Source organism: Diceros bicornis, chromosome 35, assembly GCF_020826845.1.
Source record: "Diceros bicornis minor isolate mBicDic1 chromosome 35, mDicBic1.mat.cur, whole genome shotgun sequence".
NCBI classification, from domain to species: Eukaryota; Metazoa; Chordata; class Mammalia; order Perissodactyla; family Rhinocerotidae; genus Diceros; species Diceros bicornis.
In genome coordinates, this window is record NC_080774.1 from 7,870,437 (window position 1) to 7,888,512 (window position 18,076).

At 43.6% G+C, this 18,076-nt stretch overlaps 2 protein-coding genes across 2 annotated transcripts; both read left to right on the plus strand.

The window, feature by feature from the left end:
* Positions 1-3,229: 3,229 nt before the first annotated feature.
* LOC131398141 (uncharacterized) lies at positions 3,230-4,377 on the plus strand. The gene is made up of 2 exons (XM_058531355.1): positions 3,230-3,370; positions 4,218-4,377. The coding sequence occupies exon 2, from the start codon at positions 4,243-4,245 to the stop codon at positions 4,375-4,377; it is 135 nt and encodes a 44-aa protein (XP_058387338.1). The 5' UTR covers positions 3,230-3,370; positions 4,218-4,242.
* Positions 4,378-4,809: 432 nt separating this feature from the next.
* Positions 4,810-18,035, plus strand: DIABLO (diablo IAP-binding mitochondrial protein). The gene is made up of 6 exons (XM_058531357.1): positions 4,810-4,902; positions 5,726-5,852; positions 9,310-9,441; positions 10,223-10,333; positions 10,689-10,785; positions 17,127-18,035. The coding sequence occupies exons 1-6, from the start codon at positions 4,853-4,855 to the stop codon at positions 17,321-17,323; spliced, it is 714 nt and encodes a 237-aa protein (XP_058387340.1). The 5' UTR covers positions 4,810-4,852; the 3' UTR covers positions 17,324-18,035.
* The last annotated feature ends 41 nt before the right edge of the window (positions 18,036-18,076 follow it).

Consider the following 18,076-nt stretch of genomic DNA (forward strand, 5'->3'; position numbering starts at 1 on the left):
AGGTTTCAGTTTCCTTCCCTGCCCATCATGGGCCCCAACATCCAGCTGGGCCCACTGTGAGCGGTGGCGACTCTTGCTTCTTCGGCATGTTGCATCTCCATCTTCCTGGTAACTGCCACAGGTACTTCTCTAGCACTCGGCAGCCACCCCATACTTAGCCTCTTGCGTTTGTTTTGCATGAAAACACCCAACTCTGTTTCAGTCCCTGGTCTACCTCAGCCTCCTCTGGTGCAGCTCGTCAGTGCTCTTGGCGTACAGTAGCCATAGCTGCTCCTCCTCCTGCAGGAGACGGCTAGGCTGTGGGAGAGAGGAGCGTGGGCGTTGGGGGAGAAGTTGGAAATCTCCCTCCTGCTCCATCCCAGCATCTGGAGGAGTTAAGGCCAAGAAAGGGACCAAATTGATGGCTTCACAGCTCTTGCCCAAGTCTCCAGCATAATTAGCCGATCCCCCTCTTTGCTGGGGGATGAAGTCAGCATCCCTCCCCGGGTGTGGTTTCTATTGTTAATTAGTACCCATACATGTTTTTACCTCACTTTTTTTCATTAGTGGAATTCTGTTAGCCTGTTGCATGTTATGAGTGAAGGAGAAATTCTATATTTTAAAAAAAATCTCTTTGTGAGGAGTAGAAAAAGTAATACTTAAAAGATTTTCTTCTCATGGATTTAATTTGGCTTTGACATTCAGTATTTGGAAATGTCTTAAAACTATTCCTATTTTAGAAATCCTTTTCCAGATACTTGTGATCCCAGGGAGATCAGCTTATACCTGGTAGGCCCAGCAGTTGTCAGCCTCAGCTGCTTTAGAGAATGAAATCCACCTTCTCTCTCAGTGTTTTTGGCTCATGGGATTCAATTCAAGTCCAGTCAAGTCTCCTTGGCTGGGGTTTTTGTCCTATGCACAGATACTCAGTTGTGTCTCATGTGTCTGCACTCAGTTGTGTCTCATGTGTCTGCATTCACTCGTGACTCCATACTTGCTTGCTCAGAGCGTAGTTAGGTCAGCTCCTAAAAATGCATTCAGCAGAAGGCTTAAAAACATCAATTGCTTCATTTGTATGCAAATAGAAAGTGGTAGATAATTATATATTGTATGCCTTTGTGTAAGTTCATTTAATACTTGAAGCAGGCTTTGTCTCAAAGGAGTATGCCCTTACTGAGAAAGGGTATGTGAATGGTACATTTATTCTTGGAGAGGGTGGATTGTTTACATCATGTTTGGACTTTTGTCTAGTTGGGTAGACAGTTCTGCTACACCAGAGGTCCCATTAAAAAGAAGTCTACGTAGATAAAGAAGTCTACATAGCACTGTTTTGTGTCTTACTGTACACTTTTGAATTTTAGCCAACACACAAATAAGTATTTGAACTAGAGTTTAACTGTGGAGCAAGAGAATAATGGTTAAAAGGAGAAGGATTAAAAACCGCACATCTGATTGTTGAGCAAAACTGGAAGGGATCACCATGTGATTGTCCACTGTAGCTCTGCCCTCACTGGAAATGGATTAAGATTAATCATGACATGGCGGTTTGTCTCTTATTCTGTTGTATGTTAAAGACTGGCCTGTCACCAGGAGGAAGTGCTTACATTTGGCAGAGTTGAATCCAAGAGGAAATACTTCTTAAAAAAATATCGAAACAGGGGCTGGCCCAGTGGCTTAGTGGTTAAGTGCGCGCACTCCGCTGCTGGTGGCCCAGGTTCGGATCCTGGGCACGCGCCGATGTGCCGCTTCTCTGGCCGTGCTGGGGCCGCGTCTCACGTGCAGCAGCTGGAAGGATGTGCAGCTGTGGCATGCAGCTGTCTACTGGGGCTTTGGGGAAAAAAAATAAAAAATATCGAAACAAACTGAGTATCTAAAGTAGACAGGAAGAGAGGCCATGATAAAGATGGCAGGGCGTAGAAACGCAGACATCACATAGACTGGATTCTGAACAGCCTGTGAGTTAGGCTCTGGAGCCTCATGGACTATATTCAGTCATCTGTTTTAATGATGACACATTATAGAAAATAGAGGATGCCTTTTTGTTATCCAGCAATTGAAGAAAAAGGCAGTAATGTAAATATTCTCAGATTCTCTTATTTCTATATGAATGCATGTGAACTTGAAGCTACATAATGTTTCTTAGCTTCACTTACTCCAGTGCTGTAAGATACCTCAAATTGGGTGATGAGTAGAGGCTGCAAGGCTTAAACACATAACTGCCTTGAGACATGCATTTGAAGAATAGGAATGAAACGGATCAGGCCTATTGTAATAGCTTCTCTTTTCCATCTGTTACTTTGGTGTGGGATGACGGTATAAATCTCAGCCATACTTTCCTGTGATGAGGCAGGACACAGAAGCCCTTCAGATGACCAATTCTCTGGGGGAGCAATTACTACTCACTGGCTTCCTGAGTAGCTTGATAATGTTCTGCTCCTGTTTTCAGTCGGGCTGCGGCCGGGGCAATGATTTGATAATAAGAGATCCTGATCAAATTAAAGAGCCATTTGCTTCTGGATGATGATGTTGATAAAAGGGTTGATGTCCACACTGCCTGCCTTTTTAAAGGTCAAAACACAGTCTTTAACTACAAACTACTACAAAAAGCAAAATAATCAGAACAGCATGAAGTTTGTGCTTTCTTTTCCTTTATTGTTACATCTGAGAAAGGGTCTGTTCTTTATTTGCTGAAAGCCCGACTGGCTCTTTTTGCTTCACATTTGGAGGAGTTGTAATGGGAAGTAGGCACATTGGGAAGGTGACTGTATAATGAGTCTCCTAACTGCTAAACTCTGTAAATTAGAATCAAGCACCAGGAGCTCCTGGGTCTCACATACACACGCTCACATGCTCGCACTTGCATGTTTTGTAAGACAAGATTTTGCTTTAGTTGGGTGGTCGTAAGTGAATGTCATTTGTACAGCAATTCTTGTAGTCAGACTCAGAGTAGGATGGGACTGCTCTCAATGTCAATTTGTTACAAAAGGATTTGGACTGTATCCCACCTGCAGTGTTTAGAAAAGCAAGACAAAAAGGGGCATGAAATACCCTCTAGTGGACCGCTTAAATGCTCAGCCCATCTAAGTCAGGAGCTTTGCAGGCAACCTTGGAGCCCTGTGGGCTGTGGTGGTGACACAGGCGGAGGGCGGGCAGGGTTCCCGGTGCCCCGCCTGGCCTGGGATCGCCTGTGCGCAGCTCCCTGAGAGCTCAGGGACCACGTGGAGATTGTGATTGGTCTCTAGACCACACCTAGTTGGCAAGTGCAGCTGCTGCCTGAAAATCCTTCAGCTCTGCCGAGATCGCTGAAGTGCACTCAAGCCTACCTTCGGACACCAGACCAGAGAGGAACCGCAGAGCTGCCTCGGTGGAGGAGTCGTGGAAACTTTGCTGAGTGAGTGAAATGGGGAGAGAGGGAAACTAGTGGCTGGCACTGAGGGGAGTTGCTGCGCAGGGCAGCAATGGAGGTGAAGAGCTTGTTTGTGATTGTTAGCATCTGATTCTGTCTGTGGTGGGAGATAGCAGGGCTGGAGCAGATGCACACAAGCACGGTGGGGAAGGAGATGAGCCCAGAATCAAATTGATGCCCACCTCTTGGCACTCCTGCAATCCTGGCTGGCCAGAAGGGCAAGCATGCCGGACCACAAAGCAAAGATCCTCAAACTGCATTTTTAAAGAGCCTTGGGGCCAGGGGAACTGCAGAGGGGCTGCAGTGAGGGCCTGCTGCCATCCCCCTACCCAAAAGGGTCTCTCTCCTCTTCCCCTCCCAAGCAGTACTGACAGCTGGGGCTGCAGCTGAGTGATGGGAAAAGAAAGCTTTACTCCACCAACCCATTAGCAGCACTCGCAGCATTAAAAATGCAGGAGGTGGATGGGAGGAGAGGGCTGGGGATGAAGACTAACGCAGCAGCCAGGGCTGGGAACAGCCAGGCTTCTCTCTCTTCCAAGCTAGATTCATATTGGAAGCCAAAGAAGGAGGGGAACTTTTGATTTAAAAGAATTTTCTAGTGTAAATGCAAAGGGAGCATCCAGATAGTTGTCATGGAAAAAAATCTGCACTTAGGGCTTCCTTAGCCTTAGGAAAGTGTGTTTACTCTTTTAGGGCCAGGATCTAGTCTAGTCCCTGCAGCCCCACTGCCTAGATAGAACAGGGCCTGCCTCAGGAGGCTGCTGGAGGCTGGGCGTGGAGGGGACCGCCCTGTGTGCGTGCTCAGGGTCTCCCGGGCGCCCCTGCCCCACAGGTCCTCGGGCCTCCGGCGCAGCGCGATGCCGGCCTCGTCCACCATCCACGTGCTGCAGCTGCTGCGGGAGCTGCTGGCTTTCGTGCTCCTCAGCTACACGGTGCTCATCGGGGCGCTGCTGCTGGCCGGCTGGACCACCTACTTCCTGGTGCTGAAGTGACAGCGCCGCCGGCCCGGCTCCCCGCCCCTCCTGCCTCCCGCCTCCCGCCCGCCCCCAGCCGCCAGCCGGACCGGGCGCTGCTCCGCCTCCGGCCTCTGTCCTGCCAGACCCCCTCGGCCCGCTAACGAGAGAACTGTCCGTCTCTCGCCCGGGCCCGGGCTGCCTTTCGAGGCGCGGCCGCGACCCGGACTCCAGTCTAACCACCCCTCACGACGGCCGAATACGCTCCACCGGTTCCGCGCCCTCAGGCCCAGGGCCCGCCCCGCTCCGCGCGGAAGCGCCGGCGGTTGGGCACCGGGACCGGCCGTTACAGCCGTTACCCTAAACCCCGCCCTCTCCCTCCCCCGTCTGCCCAATCCCGACCGCTCTCTCGGGCGGGGGCGTGGCCATGGGACCAGGCCCACTCAAGTGGAGGCCGCGCCCCGCGACGGGGCGTCACTTCCGGCGTGTGCGTTTGGCGTCTGCTCGTCGCAGAATGGCTGCCCTGAGGAGTTGGCTGTCGCGGAGCGTAGCCTCTCTCTTTAGGTACCGCTGCGATCGTGCAGGAGGGCGGGACCGGAGGGAGGGAGGCGGCACAGAGTGCGCCGCACCCGGGACTGCAGCGCCAGCCTTGGTGGCGCGCGCTTCCCTCCTCGGCCGAGCGAGCCGCGGCGCCCAGCCCCTCTCAGGTCCGAGGACGTCCCACCTCTGCCCGGCCCGGAAGCCTCCCGCCCCCTAGGCCAAGCTTGGGGCTCCTGTCTCACTGACGGCGTTTCCGTTATTCTCACGGCTGAGAGCGAGTCCCCCAAGCTCGGGCTGTCTTCTTGGGGCGGCTTAGCCGGCCCGCGAGCTCCCATCGAAGTCACTGGGGAGAAGAGGAGAGAGACCCGGGAAGGCGGCGGATCACTAGAGGAAGTTTTCCCCGAGGGCAGAAGGGGCCCCAGGAGCCTGTCGGTCCGCGCGGGCCCTGCTCGCTGCGGCCTCCTGACGCCGGAGCTCTCCTCGCAGCGCCTGCTGCTCCAGGGGTGGTCGAGCGGGTCAGAGCTAGAGCCCGCCTGCAGAAGCGTCTATTTGGGCATGAGGTTCTAAAAAAACATTGAGACCGCCTTTTAACTTCCACTCCTGGTACCTGTTAAACTCCGAAACCGCTCGCCCCGCAGGAACTAGGGAGCCGTTGCCCGGTTCAGCGAGTCCAGGGCTTCCCGGTCCACCACGCTACCCGCCGAGCCCTGTCCTCTGGAAGGCCACCCTACATCTTCATTTAGCTTCCTGCGTGGCCCGAGTTTGAGTTTCCAACCCCTGCAAATAAGTTGAAGAGACTTTTACAGATTGGTGGTTGTGCCTTATTAAATTGGACTTCTGTTTCTAGGTACAGACAGTGTGTTCCTGTCGTGACTAACTTTAGGAAGCGCTGTTTCTCGGAATTGATAAGACCATGGCACAAAACCGTGGCAGTGGGATTTGGTGTAACCCTGTGTGCAGTTCCTATTGCACAGGTAAAGTATCGTAGTAGCACTCAGCGTTTCTTGTCTTAGTGTACTGTGTCCTCTTGCGGGCTCAGGTAGGCAACAACCATCAGAGGAGCTCTCATAGTTTTACCCGTGCTCCCACCCGCCACGTGATGGTATACTTTTCTCCTGAACCAGCATCTTCTTTTCATAACTGAGCAAATATATTAATATCCCCATTTTAATTGTCTCATTTGGTAGGAACAGTATGTCAAGGTGGTCAAATTGTATAAAGAGGAAAGAGAGAAATAAAAGCATATTACAGTCTGTCAACAAAATAGTCTTTCATTGAACAAAAATTGAGCAATTTTTATGTGTCATACTCTGGAAATGTAAGAGCAAAACATCCTGCTCTCATAAAACTTACATTCTGGGGGGGAAAAAGGGAAGAAAATAAACAAATATAAAATGCCAGGGGCCAGCCTGGTGGCATAGAGGTTAAGTTTGCACGTTCTGCTTTGCTGGCCCAGGGTTGGCAGGTTTGGATCCTGGGCACGGACCTACGCACCACTTATCAAGCCATGTTGTGGCAGGTGTCCTGCATATAAAGTAGAGGAAGATGGGCACAGATGTTAGCCCAGGGCCAATCTTCCTCAGCAAAAAGAGGATTGGCAACGGATGTTAGCTCAGGGCTAATCTTCCTGACTTTTGAGGCCGATTTCCTCACTTCCTCCCTTTGAGGCTAATTTCCTCAAAAAAAAAAAAAAAAAGCCAGATGATAAGTGCTATGCAGAAAACAAATAGGGTAAGAAAGTAGGGAGTGGTGGGAGGGAGTTTGGTTTTAGATACGGTGGTCCAGGAGGGCTGTTCTGATAAGGTGTTTAAGTAGAGATCAGAACAATCTAAGGGAGCGAGCCATGGTAATATCTTGGAGAAGAGCTCGCTGGGCAGAAGGGACTGTTAAGTACAAAGGCCTAGAAGCAGGAGTATGCCTGATAATGTTTGACGAACAGGGAGGAGGTTAACGTGGCTGAAGTGGAACAAGGAAGAGAGAGTAATAGATGAGGCCAGAGAGTTAGCTGAGGATCAAATTGTGTGTTGTGTGCTTTGTGGGCCATTGTAAAGCTTTGGATTTTATTCTGAAAAGGAAGCCACAGTGGATTTTAACACAAGATTATTATGATCTGATATGTTTTTAAAGGTTGCTGTGTAGAATGAGGAAGACCAATAGGAGTCCCGGCATGAGATGATAGTGGGCTTGGACGAGGTGGGCGGCAGTGGAGGTGGGGAGAAGTGGGCTGAATGTCAGCAGGAGTCACTGATGGATTAGATGTGGAGTGTATAACCTAGATGCCAATGCTTTTAAAAGGCCTGAGCAATTGAAAGAATGGAACTGCCATTTACTGGGATGGAGAGGAGTGGGTTTTGGGAGGAGATCAAGAGCTCAGTTTGGAAATGACAGTCTGAGATGTCTAGTAGGTATGAAAGTGGCGCCTTAAAAGTCACTGGTTATATGCTTTATCAGGAAGAACTAAATAGGAAACCAGCAAATCCCTTTTTCGCAAAGTACTCCTGATACTTATATGTGTTTATCACAAGATTAATTCCAATTATCACCAGTATTTTCAGCATCTTCTGAGGCTGACTCATGAGCCCTCACTTTCTTGTGCCTCACTTCAGCAGTCATCTCTGCATGCTGATGAATCTTTAACCCTAAAACCCTTACTTGAACACCGGGCCATTTTCAGCTACAGTAGGACAGCCTCTTCTTTCTTCCTTCCTCCAAAAGATTTTTTTGGGTTTGTCGTTTCTCAGTTCATATATTCTTCTTCAGCCCACTTACCTCAGTTCTGGGCCACAAGGCAGGAGCCTCTAGTCATTCTGCTGCAGAAAGAGCAATCCCACTTCAGCTCTCTGAAATCTGCAATGGCTTTCCATTGTGTGTTACAGAACTGAAATCCAACTGACTCTCCCTGTACTCCAGTGCCCTAGCCAGTCTGTTTCATCTCCCTTGTGCCATCTGCTCCAACCAGACTAGATTCCTGAACATCCCCTGCATGCAACATATGTATTCTTTTCCTCATTATTTCTTCTAACCCAGGATGCCTGACTTTCTAATCCTAAATCCTGAAGTTGTCTTTAGGCCCAAATCTCACCTCTCTCTCTTTAAAGCCTTTCCTAGTTCCTGGCCAACAACTATCTCCCTCTCTGATGACTTAGGTTGTATATTTTGATATTTGATGATAATCCATTTGGCACTCTCTGAGTCAGGAGAGCATAATGGAAAGGGTACAAACTTGCGAGTGAGAAGATTTTGTTTGAGGTCTACATGTGTAGCTTTTGGGGAAAGTTATATAACTACTTTGAGCTTCCATTTTCTCTTCTATAATAAAGAAGTGATAATACCTGGACTGTTGTGAGAAAGGAGAGAAATGCCTTGTAAAATGTAGGGCGTTATGAAGACTAAGTTACCAGAATATGTCAAAATTAGCTTCCCATGAGCAGAGAGAATGTCATTGTTTCTAGCTTCTTTTAGTTCAAGGTACATAATGAATACTTGATGGAATGAAATATAAATATAGTAAATAAAGTTCTTGATTTGTTCATGTATGAAAGATATTTCTTGACTGCTGCTTTCAACAGGGGGTGATTCTATGTGTTTATACTCTAAAATAGCAAAAACAAGCCAGATGACAGAGGGATCAGTTTCTTTCTTTGTTAGTTCTGATATAATAAATACTCTGCTGAGGAAGAAAAAGGCCAAGTCAGGGATGACCTGTCATTACAGTTGCCACCATTTTAGTCAACGTGGCCACATTCCCTTAACTTCTAAGATAGTTATATTGGCTTTTTTTTTTTTTTTTAACATAATAGCTGAGGTCAGAGTGAAGAGTCCCCCTCACACCTACCAAGACTATAGTGCTCATAATTGCCCTCCCCCATCCCCCCATAACTTAATCCTCATCAACTCTATGAAGCCTTTTCTAAGCCATTCTCACTCAACATAGAAGTGATTGCTCCCTATGTATGCCCCTATTGTAGCCCATACAGACTTATGCCACAGCTCCCATGGTACTTCATGGCATTAATTTTCAAGTTCTCCGTTGGCCCCTGCCCCTTCTCCTCCCCCGTCTGAAATCTTTGAGGGCAGAGAATATATCTTATCTTTATATCCCAAGCATCTAGCACTGTGGTAATGAATGAATCATAACTTCATGAAACTCGTTTGTTATAATTACTAGCCTTTTATTTTATATAAAGAAATACTTTTTGCTTTTTGGAGCAGAGAATCAAGAATAAAAGTAGATAGACAGCATACTCTGGAATTATTTCCATATATTGTCTTCTTAAATAGCCAAAATAAAGCCTAAAAAGAAAAAGTTAACACAAAGAAGCATAGTGCAGTTGCAGTGTGAGTATCCTGTTTTTCACTTGCCTGTCTGTGATGAAGGTCTCAGCTCGAACTTTAGGTTAGAAGCTGAGTGAAGATGTTTATGTCTTTCAGAAATCGGAGCCTCATTCTCTTAGTAACGATGCATTAATGAGGAGGGCTGTGTCTTTGGTAACAGATAGCACCTCTACCTTTCTCTCTCAGACCACGTATGCATTGATTGAAGCAATCACTGAATATACTAAGGTAAGTATCCTCTTAAATCTTGATCATCTAAGCCAGAGGTTAGCAAACTATGGCTCACAGACCAAATCCAGTCTGATGCCTGTTTTTGTAGTTTTACTGGAACATAGCCAGACTCATGTATGTATTGTCTGTGACTGCTTTTGCTGTTGTGAGTTGAATAGTTGTGGCAGAAACTGTAGGGGCACAAAGCTTAAAATATTTACTCTGGCCATTTACAAAAAAAGTTGGCTGAGCTCTGATCTAAATCACTGGGTTTTAGACTTTTTCTAGGAAATTTTTTTAAAAGAAAAATCTTACATATAGCAGCCCAGTATATAAGACAGGAGAACCAAGCTGATCTGGTTCATGTAGGGCTGAAGGAGTCCAAAGTCTACCACCAGCAGCACCAGGGGCTTCTCTGTGAGGATAGTCTGAAAACCACTGATCTGAGCTAATAGGAAGAGTGAGTGTATGGATAATCAAAATTATTTATATGTTTATGTTACCTTTATTATTTTACCTTTACCAGCAGCTTTTTTCTTAGTCTTCTGAGTTTTTCCTCTGCATTGTGTTCTCTATTTCTAAATTGCTAATAAGCTTTTAAAAACATAAAAGTTAACAAGGGAAGATCTTGATGTCCTGGAATAATGCCTCTACTTCAAACAACAGTGCAGTTTCAGTGAGGCAGAAGAACTGAAGAGCCAGTTTGCTGTATGGGACTTCATCTCCTTGAGGTGTAAGTCTCACTAATCCTAACATGCCTCACTTATTTTACTCAGACTTATTTATTCTATATTTGTAGGCTGTTTATACCTTAGTTTCTCTGTACCGACAATATACAAGTTTACTTGGGAAAATGAATTCACAGGAGGAAGATGAAGTATGGCAGGTGATCATAGGAGCTAGAGTTGAGGTAAGCAAAAAGTTATTAGGCATTTCTGTATTAGTGCTCCTAGCTCATTTTGGCATTTAAATTATTGAATTAAGGTGTCTAACCAGTAACTGTTGCCTAAATCTATTTTTGTGTGTGTGTGAGGAAGATTGGCCCTGAGCTAACATCTGTGCTGGTCTTGCCACAGCATGGCTTGATGAGCAGTGTGCAGGTCTGTGCCTGGGATCCAAACCTGTGAAACCTGGGCCACCGAAGCAGAGCACGCAAACTTAACCACTACGCCACCAGGCTGGCCTCCCTAAATCTATTTTGAATAAGTCCATTTAAATGTGTTTACCCTCTTCATGTTGTCTGAAGTGCTTTGTTTAATTTACAGATGACTTCTAAACAACAAGAATACTTGAAGTTGGAAACCACATGGATGACTGCAGTTAGTCTCTCAGAGATGGCAGCAGAAGCTGCATACCAAACTGGTAGGTTACAGTTTTTACTATGGAGGCACCATTTGAGTTTTCATCTAGCTGTAAAATGAGGGCTTTAGATTAGATGGTCCAAGGCCCATTGTGGCTCTAACTTTGTGAGAAAATGTCCCCATTTCCAATATGTTAACCAACTTTTCCTATTTGTACAATAGCAAAAATTAGCGCCCCTGTAGACCAGACCGGTAGAAGCTAGGTTGTCAATATCCAGAAAATGAAAAGTAATAAAATGATAAAACTACTGCCAATTGGAAAATTTGATTGCTTCCAAATAGTTTTTAAGCATTTTTTTTATAACCCAGCTAATTTATGAATAAATGGTCATAGAATGACACAGTGGGGTGAGACTTGAGATCATCAATCTATGTGAACCTTTTTGTACAGATGGAGGAAGTGAGACCTGGAATCATAGTCAGTGGCAAAACCAGGACAAATAATAGCTACCATTTATTGTCTATTTCAGGCTTTGTGGTAAGCATTTTATAGGCACTTTTAATTTAATCCCCACAATTCTTTTAAAGTAGGAGTTATTATTATCATTCCCATTTTATAGATGAAGAAACTGAGGGACAGAGGGATTAAGTAATTCACCCAAGATGCTGTGGTATGGTAAGTAAGCAGCCAAACCTGGGATTCAGCCAGGTAGATGAAATTCTAAAGCCTTTGCTCCTGGTAGCCAGGGCTTCATCCTCTGCACCTTGGCGCCCCATTATGGGAAATGCAGTTATTCATTCACTCTGCTGTTTTTTTGGACATCACTATCCATCCAGTGGACTAAAGCTGAATGGCTTTTAATAAAATATACTTTGAGGAAAACCCTAGTTTGATGTCTTACCTGGATTGGTCCCAAACCAGGTAGCTCACAGAAATTATAGTCTAGGATCAGCTCTTATTAAGAAAGTGGTATGTTGGGGCCAGCCTGGTGGCATAGTGGTTGGGTTCAAATGCTCCACTTCAGTGGCCCAGGGTTCACAGGTTTGAATCCCAAGCATGGAGATACACACTACTCATCAAGCTACATGTGGCAGCATCCCACATGTAAAAAAATAGTGGAGGAAGATGGGCACAGATGTTGGCTCAGAGCCAATCTTCCTCACCAAAAAAATAAATAAGAAAGAAAGAAAGTGGTATGTTAAGATACTTTTGTTTTCTCATTTCAGGATATCAGACTAGGGACTCTAGCACTAGAGACTCTTAAAGAGGATACAAAAGATTTTTTTAAAGTAAAAACAAAAAAGAATTCTTAGGTAACTAAAACCTGAGGAATCAGGGATTTTGAAAATGGAATTGGAATGAAGAGTGAAACAGCAGAAATGTGTGCCACACCAGAGGTGGGAGCAAGGTATGCAGCAGGAACATCACCAGGCAACTTTCACCACTCCCCTAGGCAGGCTTAGATCTAGCAGAAGAAAAGGGGGAGAGTACAGTGTAAGCATTAGCCAAAAAAATAGACATTTTCCAGAACTGATTGAAAGGGCTCACAAATGTTCTAAACAGAATTAAAAAAGAAAAAATCATGGCAAAATATTCAGAATGTAAAATATACAAAGAAAAATCCTAAAAACTGTAAGAAAAAAATAGATGTACTTACAAAGAAAGTATAATCAGACATTGACCTTCTTTATCAGCAACCCTAGGCAAGGTGACAAATCAGTAACCTAGAATTTTATACCCAGCCAAATATCATTAAAATGTGAGAATGAAAGATATTTTCAGATATATGAAGACTCACAGTTTACCAACTGCATATGCTTTCTGGAAAAACTACTCTGCAAAGAAAGAAAAATACAAGAATAATGAACAAAACTTAGTAAAACTTATCAAAAGTTTTGAGTGTTAAACAGATTTTTAAATAATCAAATCAGTCTGGGGAAGAAGTGAAAGCATGCTGAGCTTATCTTGTTTGGGAAGAAAAGAGACACTGGCTTAACCATTAGACATTGTTAAACACTACAAAAAGAATGGCAGGGGAATAAAGAAAATTTGATAAATTCAATTAAGGCAGGAAAGGTTTAAAAGAAAGCTGTTAATTAGAAAATGCAAAGTAAAATAGAGGAACAAATTCAAACATCAGTAATCACAGTAACTAAGAATACATTAAACTTACTTATTAAATGATCCTTTTAGATTGTGTTCAAAAAAATAATTCTAGCTAAAACTGTTTAGAGGCACACCTAACACAAAATGGCATAGGAAGGTTGAAAGTTATAAAAAGACAAACCAAACCATTACTAACAAAAGGAAAGCTACCAAAAAAGCTGGTGGCAGAGCGATGTCAGAATCAGAAAAAGGATTCAAGACAAAAAGCATTAAAAGAGACAGAACAATTCATCAAGATATCAGTCATGAAATATGTACTTAATAAGGCAAAAACTGTTAGATTTATAAGGAGAAACTGAGTTTCATACACATCTCAGAGACTCACATGTCAAGACCAAAAAAATTAAAGCTATTAAGGGTTGATATAGAATGATTTTTAAAAGCCTAAACAAATATATATACTGAATACAAAATTTTGCCCATCCTCCCAAAAATAAATATATATTATTTTCAAACACAAATAGAACATGTACAAAAATTGATTTTGTTCCAGGTGACAAAGACCTAGCAAATTCCTTCATACCCACCTCCCCCACCAAAAATCAAATGGAAATTTAAAAATATTTAGAATTATGATGACAGTACAGTATATAGCAGACCCAAGGAGTTGTAGACAAAGTAGCTCTTAAAGAGAAAGTGACACCTTTAAAGACATATGTCATAAATACAAAGAACAGCAGCCATGAATGATAGGTAATGGTCACTGTACCAGGAAGTATGGAAAATAAACAAATTAAACTTTTAACCCAGTAAGTTAGAGCAAAATAAATCTGGACAATGTAGAATAAAAGATATATGAATAAAAAAATAAGATTTGGCAAGTATGACTTCTTAGCAAAAGTAACATCAGAAAGGGCTATTATAGATATGGAGATTTCTTTTTTTTAATTATATGAGAATATTACCTTTATGTAAATCCCAAATTGGCCCAAGAAGTAAAGAATCCAAATAAGACCAATAATCATAACAGTTGAAATAGTATTCAAAGATTCTGTGCCCCAAAAGTGGACACTAAGCCCAGTTTGTTTTGTGGAAGAGTTTTATCAGATCTTCAAGAAATGTAATTCCTGCAGTACAGAAAGTGAACTAGTACATAGAAAATGATGATGGGGCCAGCCCTGTGGCATAGTGGTTTAAGTTTGAGCGCTCCGCTTCGGTGGCCCAGGGTTTGCAGGTTTGGGATCCTGGGCATGGACCTACACACTGCTCATCAAGCTGTGCTGTGGCAGTATCCCATATAAAGTAGAGGAAGATGGGCACAGATGTTAGCCCAGGGTCAATCTTCCTCAGCAAAAAAGTGGGGGATTGGCAGTGGATGTTAGCTCAGGGCCAGTCTTCTGCACAAAAAAAAAGACAGTGATGACAAGCCTCCTGACTATTGTAATTGTATAAAGCCAGCATAAGCCTGATCCCCAACTGGACTAGGCCAGCAACGAAACCAAAAAACTGTGGTTCAGTATCACTTATAATTATAGATGTAAATCAGCCAAAGGAATCCTGAGAAGAACAAAGCTGGAGGTATCACACTCCCTGACTTCAAAATATACTACAAAGCTATAGTAATCAAAACAGCATGGTACTGGCACAAAAACAGACACACAGATCAATGGAACAGAATCGAGAGCCCAGAAATAAACCCACACATCTATGGACAGCTAATTTTCGACAAGGGAGCCATATGATGGAGAAAGGAAAGTCTCTTCAATAAATGGTGTTGGGAAACTGGACAGCCACATGCAAACAAATGAAAGTAGACCATTATCTTACACCATACACAAAAATTAACTCAAAATGGATTAAAGACTTGAACGTAAGACCTGAAATCATGAAACTTTAAGAAGAAAACATAGGGGGCTGGCCCCATGGCTTAGCGGTTAAGTGTGCGCGCTCCGCTGCTGGCGGCCCAGGTTCAGATCCCGGGCGCACACTGACGCACCGCTTGCCCAGCCATGCTGAGGCAGCGGCCCACATACGGCAACTAGGATGTGCAACTATGACATACAGCTATCTACTGGGGCTTTGGGGAGAAAAAGGGAAAAAAAAAAAAAAAAAAAAAAAGAAGAAAACATAGGCAGTACACTCTTAAACATCAGTCGTAGCAGCATATTACCAAGTACCACATCTGACCAGGCAAGGGAAACAATAGAAAAAATAAACAAATGGGACTACATCAAACTAAAAAGCTTCTGCACAGCAAAGGAAACCATCAACAAAACAAAAAGCCAGCCTAACAATTGGGAGAAGATATTTGCAAACCATATATCAGATAAGGGGTTAATATCCAAAATATATAAAGAACTCATACATCTCAACAAAAAAAAACCTAACAACCCAATTAAAAAATGGGCAAAAGATCTGAACAGACATTTTTCCAAAGAAGATATACAAATGGCCAACAGGCACATGAAAAGATGTTCAACATCACTATCAGGCAAGTGCAACTCAAAACTACAATGAGATATCACCTCACTCCTGTCAGAATGGCTATAATTAACAAGACAGGAAATAAGTGTTGGAGAGGATGTGGAGAAAAGGGAATTCCCATACACTGCTGGTTGGTAGTGCAAACTGGTGCAGCCACTATGGAAAACAGTATGGAGATTCCTCGAAAAATTAAGAATAGAACTACCGTATGATCCAGCTATCCCACTGCTGGGTATTTATCCAAAGAACGTGAAAACACGAATGCATAAAGATATATGCACCCCTGTGTTCACTGCAGCATTATTCACAATAGCCAAGACTTGGAAGCAACCTAGGTGCCCATCAAGGGACAGATGGATAAAGATATAGTATATATAAACAATGGCATACTACTCAGCCATAAAAAAGGATGAAATCTGGCCATTTGTGACAACATGGATGAAACTTGAGGGGATTATGCTAAGCGAAATAAGTAAGAGGGAGAAAGTCAAATACCATATGATCTCCCTTATAAATAGAAGATAAAAACAATAACAAACACTTAGACACAGAGATTGGATTGGCGGTTACCAGAGGGGAAGCGGAGGGAGGAAGGAGGGTGAAAGGAGTGATTAGGCACATGTGTATGGTGATGGACTGTAATTAGTCTTTGGGTAGTGAACATGATGTAGTCTACACAGAAATCAAAATATGATGTACACCCAAAATTTATATAATGTTATAAACCAATGTTACCACAATAAAATTTAAAAAACAATAAAAGTAAAAATATATATATAGATGTAAATCGAATATAGCCATTTACCCTCAAAATACAATGATAATTCAACACTGAAAGGAAGCTATCAACATAATTCACTACTTGAGATTATCCATCTATTATGTATTAAAGGAGAAAAGCTACCCATGTAATCATCAATATATGCCCAAAAGCCTTCAGTAAAATGTAGTACCCATTTATGATTTAAATCTGAGAACAGTCACGAAGAGAGAATTTTCTTAATGTGATAAAAGTTAATTCTCCTTAATAATGAAATGTGAGAAGCATTTCCATCAAGGTCAAAAATAAGAGAAGGATGCCTTCTATTCTCCACTACCTTTCAATGTTGTACCGAAGGTTCTCATTAATGCAGTAAGATAGAAAAGAACCACCTGAATGTTCTATTGATGAATTGATAAATATGTTTATCTATATGATGAAATACACTAGCAGCAGGTAAAAGGAATGATAGAGCTCAAAAACAAATTTTTAAACAAAATTGCAAAATACGTTCAATAAATACCTTTTGTGCCATTATATAAATGTATAGTAACAAAATATTTTTCTGTGCGTCCCGTATGTATATAGTCAAATTTTATAAGATGAAAAAGATGCCCTTTAAACTCCCAACAAAGGTTATCTCTGATGATTGGGTAGGGTGAGGAAAGAGATCTTTGACAATTTTATTAGTGATCTCTTAATTTGTCAAAAAGAAATGTATATGTATTACTCATGTAGTTAAAAAGTTAAATTTATAAAATGTCTATTCAAAGAGCTGTGTAGCTATAAAGATAAGTGTGGGAATTGCATTTAATAATTATAATGATAGCTGCCGATAGCTGGAGAAAAATGCTGGGGTTTTGACAGTAAAGGGTAAAATGCAGACCTGAATGTGGAGGTAGAGAGTTCTCTGCAGAGAGAGGGATGGCAGTGCAGGCAAAGTGGCTCCAAGAGGGCTCATATGACAACCACGGAGCCCCCAGGCCTTTCCTTGTGTCTGTTTGCACCTTCTACCCTGTTCGCTCAGCTTAATTCTCCCATGTTTTGGCAGGAGCAGATCAGGCCTCTATAACTGCCAGGAATCATATTCAGCTGGTGAAATCGCAGGTGCAGGAGGTGCGCCAGCTCTCCCAGAAAGCAGAAACCAAGTTGGCAGAAGCACAGACAGAAGAACTTCGTCAGAAAACACAGGAGGAAAGGGACGAGAGGGCTGAGCAGGAGCAGGAGGCCTACCTGCGTGAGGATTGAGGGCCTGAGCTGCTGCCCACTTCTGCCCACTCAGCCTGGGGAAAGCAAGGGCGGATGCCATCTGGCCCAGGGTCAGCACAGCTTTCTCTGCCTGGAGAGGAGGTGGCAGATCCTGCCCTGGCCCCACAGGCCAGAGGCCTTTGTGAGTTGTGAGTGCCTGACCCCTTCCCCCATGGTCTCAGGTTTGTACTAGACCTGGTTCTTAGCCCGTGGGCACTGTGCCCTGTTTAACATTTCACCCCACTCAAAACACAGCTGCCCTCTCACCCACCGATCTTTTTATCTCCCACCAGAGCATCTCAGCAACCTGGCCAGAGAGGGGATCCCTTTTTTGTCATGCCCACAAGTTCAGTAGCTGTTTAACCTGTTTCCGATCTTATTCACATTATCAAATATATTTAGTATTTGTTCCCTCCATGGGGATGTGAGTTTGGGGGGAAATGGAGCCTGTCCTGTTTGTAGGAGTTCTTTTTAAGCCTTTCTAATGCCTTCTCTGACCTGGCCCCACTGCCCTGTAAGGACAGCTCAGGCCAAGGAGCCAAAAGTCCATTATCCTTCAGAGTGTTTACCTGGTGCTCTCAGCAGGACTTACTCCAACACACGCTTCTCGTTTCCTTCGAGGTTCTCTATTGTATCTGAAGAATAATTTTGTTTTTGCATTGAAAAAAAGAAAATGTGTGTCTAAAAAAGAAAATGTGTGTATGTCTTCTGAGGCCCTATACAACCTCCCTCCTTCACCCCCAGACTGGCAGA

Excerpts from the sequence above, each read along its gene's own strand:
- LOC131398141 (XM_058531355.1), top strand. The coding sequence starts at position 4,243 with ATGCCGGCCTCGTCCACCATCCACGTGCTGCAGCTGCTGCGGGAGCTG.
- DIABLO (XM_058531357.1), top strand. The coding sequence starts at position 4,853 with ATGGCTGCCCTGAGGAGTTGGCTGTCGCGGAGCGTAGCCTCTCTCTTT. Across the intron at positions 4,903-5,725 it reads AGCGTAGCCTCTCTCTTTAG|GTACAGACAGTGTGTTCCTG; the intron begins GTACCGCTGCGA and ends TTCTGTTTCTAG. Across the intron at positions 9,442-10,222 it reads CAATCACTGAATATACTAAG|GCTGTTTATACCTTAGTTTC; the intron begins GTAAGTATCCTC and ends CTATATTTGTAG.